The sequence below is a fragment of the Atractosteus spatula genome, assembly GCF_055471065.1.
Source record: "Atractosteus spatula isolate fAtrSpa1 chromosome 10 unlocalized genomic scaffold, fAtrSpa1.hap1 SUPER_10_unloc_2, whole genome shotgun sequence".
NCBI lineage: Eukaryota > Metazoa > Chordata > Actinopteri > Semionotiformes > Lepisosteidae > Atractosteus > Atractosteus spatula.
Window position 1 is genome coordinate 2498915 of NW_028296622.1, and position 11809 is coordinate 2510723.

Consider the following 11809-nt stretch of genomic DNA (forward strand, 5'->3'; position numbering starts at 1 on the left):
TGACTGTTCATGTCTTTTATTTTTGTTGTTGTCTAAACAGGCTTCAACAGCATGGCTGGGCAGCTTGTTCCCCCCTCCCGCCCCTCTCTGTGTACAGTAGAGCCTCCTGTCCTGACTGGAGGAGCTCACCCAGCTGTGTCTGGAGAGAAGCCAGGGTATCAGCTTGTTCCCCCCTCCCACCCCTCTCTGTGTACAGTAGAGCCTCCTGTCCTGACTGGAGGAGCTCACCCAGCTGTGTCTGGAGAGAAGCCAGGGTATCGGCTTGTTCCCCCCTCCCACCCCTCTCTGTGTACAGTAGAGCCCCTGTCCTGACTGGAGGAGCTCACCCAGCTGTGTCTGGAGAGAAGCCAGGGTATCGGCTTGTTCCCCCCTCCCACCTCTCTCAGTGTACAGCAGAGCCCCGAGAGGCTCTTCCTCTCCGCAGGCCTGAGGGTCTCCTGGGGTTCAGGGAGAGTCGGACTGGAGGTCTCTGCGGGGGCCGGGGGGGGTGACCCGAGAGACGGAGGCAGACAGGGGCGTGGGGACAACACTCCTGGCTCACCCCCTGGTCCAATCCGCCCGTCTGTGGGGAGTCTGTGTGGACTCCGGCTCCAGGTGCTCCAGGAAGCTCTCCGGCTGATGATTCCCGTCAGGAACGTTCTGGGGGCAGGAAGAGGCCCCGCTGTTCCCGGACGGCGCAGATAAGGCGGCGCGGTGACCTTCGAGCTCGGTCCCGCCCTCAGCCGGGACTATAAAGCAGGCCGGGCCGGCGCTGGGGCTCAAGCGACTCGGGACGAGAGAGAGAGAGAGAAGACTGCGACGCTCTGCCATGATGGGTGAGTCTCTCTCACACACCCGGGGTCTGTCTGTGTGGAGTCTGCATGTCCTCCCCCGCTTCTGGCATGGGCCTCTGGGAGAACTGGCCCTTGTGTGTCGCTGCCTGAGTGTCTGTGTGTGTATCAGTGTGTGAGTGTGTCTCTGTGTATATCAGTGTGTGAGTGAGTGTGTGTCTCTGTCTGTATATTATCAGTGTGTGAGTGTCTGTGTGTGTCTCTGTGTGTATTAGTGTGTGAATATCAGTGTGTGAGTGTCTGTGTGTGTCTCTGTGTGTATCAGTGTGTGAGTGTGTCTGTGTATATCAGTGTGTGAGTGTGTCTCTGTGTATATCAGTGTGTAAGTGTCTGTGTGTGTCTCTGTCTGTATATTATTTGTGTGTGTGTCTCTCTGGCTGTATATTATCAGTGTGTGAGTGTCTGTGTGTGTCTCTGTGTGTATCAGTGTGTGAGTGTCTGTGTGTGTATCAGTGTGTGAGTGTGTCTGTGTATATCAGTGCGTGAGTGTGTGTGTGTCTCTGGCTGTATATATTTGTGAGTGTGAGTGATTGTGTGTCTCTGTCTGTGTATATTGGTGAGTGTGTGTGTGTCTCTGTCTGTGTATATTGGTGAGTGTGAGTGTCTGTGTGTGTCTCTGTGTATATCAGTGTGTGAGTGTGTTTGTGTCTCTGGCTGTGTATATTGGTGAGTGTGTGTGTGTCTCTGTCTGTGTATATTGGTGAGTGTGTGTGTGTCTCTGTCTGTGTATATTGGTGAGTGTGTGTGTGTCTCTGTCTGTGTATATTGGTGAGTCTGTGTGTGTCTCTGTCTGTGTATATTGGTGAGTGTGTGTGTGTCTCTGTCTGTGTATATTGGTGAGTGTGTGTGTGTGTCTCTGTCTGTGTATATTGGTGAGTCTGTGTGTGTCTCTGTCTGTGTATATTGGTGAGTGTGTGTGTGTGTCTCTGTCTGTGTATATTGGTGAGTCTGTGTGTGTCTCTGTCTGTGTATATTGGTGAGTCTGTGTGTGTCTCTGTCTGTGTATATTGGTGAGTGTGAGTCTCTCCTGCTCCTCTGGAGCTGCAGTCCTGCTCTCTGTGTTGATCAGGGCTTCGCTCATGATGATGGATAATCACGATCAGAACTATTGATACAGTGATCAATACTTCAGTGTCACTCCATTAATCACTCCTTCCCAGCTGTGAGCTCAGGGTTCGATTTCCCTGCTGTGTCCGAGCTCTTTCCCCCCGAAGTCCGGTCTCTGCCCCACGAGCAGGAGCTGCTGCCTCACCTCCCCCCCCCCTCTCCTAGATACCCTGAGGACCCTGCTGTTGGCCGCGGCGTGCCTGACCGCGCTGGCGACCTCTGAACCCCCGGCGCCGTCCGAGCCCGACATCGGGAACGCCCAGCAGCTCAACGTCTCCCTGGCAGGAGTGCTGAACCTGAGCGCGGTGAACTCAAGAAGTAAGTGGGTTGCCAATGGCTTTGGCCTAGAAATGCTGGCCCCTCCTCCCCCCTCAGGCGAGACCAGCCGCGCCCCGAGCTGCCGATCGCCTCCTCCTGAGTGCGCTTCGGCCTCCTGGCCCCGTCCGCGCCTCCGCAGGCGAGACCAGTCGCACCCCGAGCTGCCGATCGCCTCCTCCTGAGTGCGCCTCGGCCCCCAGTCCCGCCCCGTCCGCGCCTCCGCAGGCGAGACCAGTCGCACCCCGAGCTGCCGATCGCCTCCTCCTGAGCGCGCCTCGGCCTCCCGGCCCCGTCCGCGCCTCCGCAGGCGAGACCAGCCGCACCCCGAGCTGCCGATCGCCTCCTCCTGAGTGCGCTTCGGCCTCCTGGCCCCGTCCGCGCCTCCGCAGGCGAGACCAGCCGCACCCCGAGCTGCCGATCGCCTCCTCCTGAGTGCGCCTCGGCCCCCAGTCCCCGTCCGCACCTCCGCAGGCGAGACCAGCTGCGCCCCAGAGCTGCTGATCGCCTCCTCCTGAGTGCGCCTCCGCAGGCGAGACCAGCCGCTCCCCGAGCTGCCGATCGCCTCCTCCTGAGCGCGCCTCCGCAGGCGAGACCAGCCGCTCCCCGAGCTGCCGATCGCCTCCTCCTGAGCGCGCCTCCGCAGGCAAAACCAGTCGCACCCCGAGCTGCCGATCACCTCCTCCTGAGCGTGCCTCCGCAGGCGAGACCAGCCGCGCCCCGAGCTGCCGATCGCCTCCTCCTCCTGACTGCGCCTCCGCAGGCGAGACCAGCCGCGCCCCGAGCTGCCGATCGCCTCCTCCTGAGCGCGCCTCACGCCCCTCCTCCCCCCACAGGCACCCCCCACGACTGCAGCAGCCTCCCGGCCAACAGCGTCAGCGGCGTGTACCTGGTGCAGCCCGTGGGCGGGCCCAACCTGATGGTGTACTGCCTGAATAAGGGCCGGGACCGGTGGACGGTGATCCAGAGGAACTCCGCCACCACCACGCTGGCCTGGGACCAGACCTGGGCCGCCTACAAGACCGGCTTCGGCACCGTGAGCGGTGACCACTGGCTGGGCAACGAGTACATCCACCTGCTGACCGCCCAGCGCACCTACAAGGTCCGCTTCGCGCTCGTCGACTCCAGCGGCCGGGAGAGCGTCGCCGACTACGACACCTTCCGCGTGGAGGCGGAGGGCCAGGGCTACGCCCTGCGGCTGGGCCAGCACTCGGGCAGCGCCGCCAACCGCCTGCAGGTGGGCAGCACCTCCGGCCTGCAGGACAACATGAAGTTCTCCACGCGCGACCGCGACCAGGACCTGACCAGCTCCAACTGCGCCTCCTCGCACGGCGGCGGCTTCTGGTTCAACAGCTGCTACTCCGCCCACCTGAACCGCCGCGGGGCGCTCTACTGGGACGGCAACGTGCAGGCCTCCACCATCATGATCGCGCCCACCGACATCTGCCACTAGGGGGCGCCACTGGGGGAGCACCAGGGCCCCACACACACACACACACACACGGGCTGATTAATCACACAGCGGATAACGTGCAGGCCTCCACCATCATGATCGCGCCCACCGACATCTGCCACTAGGGGGCGCCACTGAGGGAGCACCAGGGCCCCACACACGCACACACACACACACACGGGCTGATTAATCACACAGCGGATAACGTGCAGGCCTCCACCATCATGATCGCGCCCACCGACATCTGCCACTAGGGGGCGCCACTGAGGGAGCACCAGGGCCCCACACACACACACACGCACACACACACACACGGGCTGATTAATCACACAGCGGATAACGTGCAGGCCTCCACCATCATGATCGCGCCCACCGACATCTGCCACTAGGGGGCGCCACTGAGGGAGCACCAGGGCCCCACACACACACACACACACACACACACACACGGGCTGATTAATCACACAGCGGATACCCACAGCCAGGGGGCGCCACTGTGACAACACCAGGGCCCCACACACACACACACGGGCTGATTAATCACACAGCGGATACCCACAGCCAGGGGGCGCCACTGTGACAACACCAGGGCCCCACACACACACACACACACACGGGCTGATTAATCACACAGCGGATACCCACAGCCAGGGGGCGCCACTGTGACAACACCAGGGCCAAACACACACACACACACGCTGATTAATCACACAGCGGATACCCACAGCCAGGGGGCGCCACTGTGACAACACCAGGGCCACACACACACACACACGGGCTGATTAATCACACAGCGGATACCCACAGCCAGGGGGCGCCACTGTGACAACACCAGGGCCACACACACACACACGGGCTGATTAATCACACAGCAGATACCCACAGCCAGGGGGCGCCACTGTGACAACACCAGGGCCACACACACACACACGGGCTGATTAATCACACAGCAGATACCCACAGCCAGGGGGCGCCACTGTGACAACACCAGGGCCACACACACACACACACGGGCTGATTAATCACACAGCGGATACCCACAGCCAGGGGGCGCCACTGTGACAACACCAGGGCCCCCCACACACACACACGGGCTGATTAATCACACAGCGGATACCCACAGCCAGGGGGCGCCACTGTGACAACACCAGGGCCCCACACACACACACACACACACGGGCTGATTAATCACACAGCGGATACCCACAGCCAGGGGGCGCCACTGTGACAACACCAGGGCCAAACACACACACACACACGGGCTGATTAATCACACAGCGGATACCCACAGCCAGGGGGCGCCACTGTGACAACACCAGGGCCACACACACACACACACGGGCTGATTAATCACACAGCGGATACCCACAGCCAGGGGGCGCCACTGTGACAACACCAGGGCCCCACACACACACACACACACACGGGCTGATTAATCACACAGCGGATACCCACAGCCAGGGGGCGCCACTGTGACAACACCAGGGCCCCACACACACACACACGGGCTGATTAATCACACAGCGGATACCCACAGCCAGGGGGCGCCACTGTGACAACACCAGGGCCACACACACACACACACGGGCTGATTAATCACACAGCGGATACCCACAGCCAGGGGGCGCCACTGTGACAACACCAGGGCCACACACACACACACACGGGCTGATTAATCACACAGCGGATACCCACAGCCAGGGGGCGCCACTGTGACAACACCAGGGCCACACACACACACACACGGGCTGATTAATCACACAGCGGATACCCACAGCCAGGGGGCGCCACTGTGACAACACCAGGGCCACACACACACACACACGGGCTGATTAATCACACAGCGGATACCCACAGCCAGGGGGCGCCACTGTGACAACACCAGGGCCCCACACACACACACACACACACGGGCTGATTAATCACACAGCGGATACCCACAGCCAGGGGGCGCCACTGTGACAACACCAGGGCCCCACACACACACACACACACACGGGCTGATTAATCACACAGCGGATACCCACAGCCAGGGGGCGCCACTGTGACAACACCAGGGCCAAACACACACACACACACACACACACACGGGCTGATTAATCACACAGCGGATACCCACAGCCAGGGGGCGCCACTGTGACAACACCAGGGCCACACACACACACACACGGGCTGATTAATCACACAGCGGATACCCACAGCCAGGGGGCGCCACTGTGACAACACCAGGGCCACACACACACACACTGATGTCTCAGATGAGACAAGAGGTTTCTGGAGCTGCTGAATAAAAGTTGTGCTTCCCAGAGATGAGCGCGTCTGTGTTTTTTCTCTGCCCTGGGCAGCGGCACGGCCACCACCTGCCTGCGCGTGGGCCTGCCCCCAGAGTGACCCTGTTCTCTGTCCCCCTGCTTGTGCGATGCACAAAGAGCTCTCCAGTCTGCTGTAGACACCAGCATCGAGTCGGTTTTCACTGCTGTTTATTCTGGAATAAACTAGTTGATAAACTAATAAACTAACCCTAACCCTAACGCTGACAGGTGGATAATGTTAAAATGTCGCCCGATGGCCAGAGTGGGGCTCCGTCGCACGTGACACAAGTGCAGTCCCCCACACCAGAGCACACAACCAAACTGATTCCTCAGATGAAGATACACCCTCCTTCCTGCGTTGTCTCTGTCTTCAGTCGCACTACCTGCCCTAACAGCCAGCCCCGGGATCGATCTGACCGGTTTCTCTGCCTGTGGTCTAGGGCCTCTGCTCTATCCACCTGCGGACAGACGCTGAGCGTCCGCCCGGGCCCACTCACACCTCTGGGTGCTCGGGGTCAGCCCCGCTGGGCGGATCTTCGCAAGGCCCTGTCGGGTCTGATCTTACCGGGTGTCGCTGAAGATGACGACGGCACCATACGCATCACGTCCCCCCAGTACGCGGCCCATGAGTCGCCGAAACGGGGCAGAGGATACGCGTCGAGCGTCGATACCGCCTCGAGCTTCCGAAAATCCCCGCACATCCGTGGAGAAGCCTCTCTCTGTGGCACGATCGCCATGGGGCTGCTCCGTTCCCTAGTCGATGGTTCGGTAGCCCCTCAGTCTCTCTGGCGCAGAGCGAAACCCTGTCGATTTCGCTTCACAGCAAATTCAACACACAACACCACAGACTGCGTATCCTCTTGTCTCTTTAGCCACTGTCCGCCTGGAATTCCCTGCCCTTAAACATATTCGTCTATCTCTGCAGCAGAACACAGCAGGAGCCCGGTTCAGGTCTTAAACTGAAGCTAACCCCCTTGGCTTTGAGGGTGGACAGAAAGTCACTTTTCTGGTATGTCTTGAAAAAACATATGGAAAAAACAGCAGGCGGCAGTGTTGTTTTGGTCTTCAGAGGTCGGAATTGTCACTTCTAGGTCCTGGGAATGATGTGAAGGCCTTGTCCTAGGTGACTACTAGCTTGGATAACAATCTGGGACAAATGGATCAATCAGAAAAAATTCTACATCCTGTTTTGTGAAGACTGGACCCGGAATGAAATTTCACGTCTAACAATAATAACAATAAAAACCTTTAGACACTGCTAGAGAGCCTTTATCTGCTAACAAAACCTCAGAGTTGCCCTCTGGTGTGAAAAAAAGGAGCACTGATAAGAAACTGATAAGAAACCGATCGATTACCCCTTCTGAGTCAATGATTGACAGCTGAAAGGCGGGCGGAACACAGCCCGAGGCTTCTAGAGGAAGTCTCACCCCCTCAGGGCTCCGAATGGCTGGAAACACAGTGAATGACGGCGCTGTTGACCAATCAGATCGCCTGATCTGTGGCGGCCCTGCTTCAAACATGTACTACAGAGTCGATAGCGTGCAGGTGTGGAGAGGAGCAGGTCTGGGGGCTGTGGATATATATCAGCTTCGGAGTAAGGTAAAAACATGGGATATGTATTTTTTTTTGTTGGGTTTTGCTTTTGCGGTCTTGTTTTGCTGGCTTATTGATTGCCTTGTCGATGCATACTGGAAGTTTGGAAGTGCCTCATCAGATAGAAAGTGACTTTGTGATCGATTGTCTTGGTTTTTTTTTTAAAAAAAACACGTTTTTTTTAAAGCTCCGGTTGTCCTTTTTCGATTGGTAAGATGGTTTTGTGGTTTTGTTGGATGAAAAATGAAAGGTGGATATCGATTCCCCCCGCGGACGTGCACGACCACGCCGGGGACAGCACACGCGTGGCCCCGTGGAGGGTCCGATGCGGTTTTGTGAAAAACAGTTTTTACACTGTCCGCCTGATACAAGCTTTTCTGTAAAGGGCTTGTGGTTTCGGTGATGTGAGACGAGATGTTTTTATCACGCTCGGATATTCTTGTGTCCAGATCCTCGCAAGGGAAACACAGAAAGCCTTCAGACCAAACGCATCTTAAAGAGCCCGACTTGTGGAAATGTCCCCAGCCTCCACATCAAGCTGTCAGTGAGCTCTTTCTCTCTGTTTAAACCTGTGTGATGACACAGGGTCACAGCGAGAGAAATACAGCCAGAGGAGGAGCAGTCTCCATCACCCAGCCTGTGAGCAGGAATACTACAGCTGTGTGTGACCTCTGAAACCCTTTCCTGATGTCCTGTTTTCACTCAGGTGAGGCTCAGCTATACTCACACCACTGCTGACAGCAGGGAGATTCACGTGTTCTCATTAAAAACAGCTCCCATGATGTGCAAACTGCTTGTTTACACACAGAGAGGACTGACACAGCTCTGCGTTGTCAATCTCTTTTTCCCACTCTGCACTGGGGCAGTAGCATTTAAACCACAGCACCCACAGTGCTGCAAGCGCGTGTTTCACACACTAGGCAGCTCCTCTGACCTTTCCCAGCCTTGCTTTGGCTTGTGAAACCTCTATTATTTATTTTTTCAAGATGGCACCATTAGACATGCAATACACTGGGAGATAGGAGGTCTGCTTCATGACTCAATAGCTCTTCAAGCACAACACCCACAGTGCTGCAAGCAAGTGTCTTCAAGTTCAAGTCTGCTGTCATCCTGCTCATAGACGGGTATATGGTATAATGAAATGCGCTGTAGCTAGCTCTCGGACGCTGCGTAGTACAAAACAACAACAACAACAACAACAACACAAGTGTATAATAAAAGAAAGCCAGAGACAACAGGTAACAGGCAGTGTGCAAAACAACATCAGATGTGCAGACACACGCATCAGCAGAATGAAATAAAAGGACAGAAATGCTGGGGGTGAGCTTCTTGACATGCGAGGTGGAGGTAGATTTCACTGTGTGTTTGAGTTTTTGGTCAGAGAGAAGGCACTGTGAGGTTCAGGTCGTAGGTGAGAGAGGCTGGGAGTTTAATGGTTTGATAGTGCGGGGGTAAACACTGTCTCTGAGTCTGGGAGTCCGGGCCCGGATGCTCCGGTACCGTTTTCCAGATGGTAGAGGGTCATACAGTCTGTAGCTGGGGTGTGGGGGGTCTTTGATGATGCTCAGATCTATCCTCAAGCACCGTCTGTCATCAGTGTCCTGTATGGATGGGAGGGCAGCCCCAGTGATGGACTGGGCAGTGTCCACCGCCCGCTGTGGGGCTCTGCGGTCAGCAGCACTGCAGTTGCCATACCACACTGTGATGCAGCCTGTCAGTGTGCTTTCTGTAGTGCCTCTGTAAAAGTTCGTGAGGATCTGGGGACATATCGTAGCCTTCTTCAACCGTCTGAGGAAGTACAGGCGCTGCTGCGCTTTCTTGATCAGACAGGTGGCATTGAGACCATGTGAGGTCCTCGCTGATATGGACGCCAAGGAATCTGAAGTTACTGACCCTTTCCACTTCAGTCCCGTTGATGTGGATAGGGGCGTGTCCAGTTTGCAGTTTCCTGCAATCACCGATCAGCTCCCTGGTTCTGCTGACGTTGAGGGTGAGGTTGTTGTCATCACACCACGCTGTAAAGAGATGAGCTCCTCCCTGTAGGCCCTCTCATCACTGTCTGTGATCAGACCCACAACCGCGGTGCCATCGGCAAACCTGCTGATGGGGTTGGTGTCGTTTGGCCTTGCAGTCGTGGGTGTAGAGGGAGCCGAGCAATGGACTAAGCACACACCCCTGGGGGACCCCAGTGTTCAGAGTGAGTGTGCCGGAGGTGTGGTTCCCAAGCCTGACCGCCTGAGGTCTGCCCGTCAGGAAGTCCAGGCTCCGGTTGCAGAGGGTGGTGGCGAGACCCAGCGCACTGCGTTGCCTGACTAGTTTCTCTGGGATGATGGTGTTAGAAGCCGAGCTGAAGTGGATGAATAGCAGTCTTGTGTACGTGTTCTGTGTGTCCAGATGGGACAGGGCCGTGGAGACTGCGTCACCTGTGGATCTGTGGGGCCGGGAGGTGAATGGGTACAGGTCCAGTAGTGTGTCTGGACTGGTGTCCTTAACGTGCCCCATGACCAGCCTCTGGAAGCACTTCCTGAGGACAGGGGTTAGTGCCCCCAGGCGGCAGTCATGAAGACATGTCTCTGGGGTCTTCCTCGCTCCTGGGATGATGGCGGTTGTCTTGAGGCAGGTGGGGACTACGGCTCGGGCCAGAGACATGCTGACAATGTCCGCGAACGCCCCCGCCAGCCGATGGGCGCGGGCTCCGAGTCCTGCAGCCTTGCGTGTGGTCACTCCGAGCAGAGATCTCCTCGCCTCACCTGCAGACAGCGGGGCCGCTCTGAGGGCTGGTTCTGTGTTGCTGGCTTCAAACTGGGCGTAGAAGGCGTTGAGCTCGTTGGGCAGGGAGGCATCGTGGGCAGGTGCACAGATGATCTTCCTCTTGTCGTCTGTGAGGGCCTGTGTACCTTGCCACCTGCGCCATGTTCCTCCAGTTCCTGTTTCAGTGTGATTTTTTCCGCCTGATGATTGAGGCTGGCTGACTTCAGTTCTGATTTATTGCCTGATTTGAATGCTGCAGACCTCACTGTTCATCCGTGGTTTCTGTTTAGGAAAAGCTCTTTTACTTTTGTGTCCCACCGCCAGCACGTGTCCTGATGGAGCTAGTGACTGATGTATATTCCTGTGTGGCTGTCTCTTTAAACACACCCCAGTCAGTGCCTTCAAACCAGTCCTGCAGGAGTGATTCAGCTCCTTCAGGCCCCACTTTCCCTGTCCTGACTGCTGGTTTCACTCACCTGTGCGGCTGTCGGTGTGCGGGGAGGAGAAATGGTGATTGTGGTCTGTGTCCACAGTGGGGGAGGGGTCCGGTCTTGTGAGCGTTCTGAATGTTGGTGTAAACGTGGTCCAGAGTGTTTTCCCCTCTCGGTGGGAAGGAGACTTGCTGGTATGGTATTTCGGGAGAAGGGAGTTCAGGTTTGTAGGATTAAACTCACCCGAGACGACGGAGGTTGTCGGGATGTGCAGACTCCTGCTTATTGCAGTGTACAGTACCTCTAGCGCCTCTCTGCCCTTAGTCGGGGATGGCTGTAGATGGCAGTCAGAAACCGTCTGAACAGTAAACTGCTACATCTGTTTTTACAACTGTTTTGTGCAATATGCCGGGGACTTGTGCAATACAACTTTTTGTGTACTGTTCTGGACTGTGAGTAACTCTTCTTAGTGCAGCCCTCACTGTACTGATTGTGTTACTGTAGTAGTAGTAGTATTATTGTATCATTCGTCACACTGTGGCTGTGTTGTGTGTGTTTAGCTGCTGTCGCCCTGCGATTTCCCGCACGGGATCAGCAGTTTTCGACGCCCTGGGCAGATGGCAGGGGGTGGCAGCTGATCGTGAGGTGTGGCAAATGTGTCGCACCACGTGTTCATGAAAAAGCACACACTGCCCCGCCTCTGGGTTAGTCCTGTCCTGTAATACTGTCCGCTCGCCGTGTTTCGGAGAAAACTCTTTCTCTTGAGTCTTTCAGTCTGAGCTCGCCCAGCTTGTCGTCGAGGGGAATGGTGGGTAAGGGATCGCGCAACCTTGCTCTGGGCTGTGGAACGCTTCCTGATTTTTTAATGGGTTTTTGAAGATGGCACGACAGGTGGTACACTGGGATGGGGGGGGGGGTGCTCTTCACGACATCTGAAAATGTTAGATTTGACGTTGTTGTTTTCCGAATTTCGCATTTTTAAATCAGCTGGATCTGTACCAATCGCACCGAAGGTGT

General features: G+C 56.5%; 1 protein-coding gene across 1 annotated transcript; it reads left to right on the top strand.

Annotated features, from left to right (window-relative positions):
- The first annotated feature begins 752 nt into the window (after window positions 1-752).
- LOC148812647 (fibrinogen-like protein 1-like protein) lies at window positions 753-3842 on the top strand. The gene is made up of 3 exons (XM_088908607.1): window positions 753-815; window positions 2103-2255; window positions 3089-3842. The coding sequence occupies exons 1-3, from the start codon at window positions 809-811 to the stop codon at window positions 3703-3705; spliced, it is 777 nt and encodes a 258-aa protein (XP_088764733.1). The 5' UTR covers window positions 753-808; the 3' UTR covers window positions 3706-3842.
- The last annotated feature ends 7967 nt before the right edge of the window (window positions 3843-11809 follow it).

Coding starts and splice junctions, on each gene's coding strand:
- LOC148812647 (XM_088908607.1), top strand. Junction 2,256..3,088: donor GAGCGCGGTGAACTCAAGAA/GTAAGTGGGTTG, acceptor CTCCCCCCACAG/GCACCCCCCACGACTGCAGC.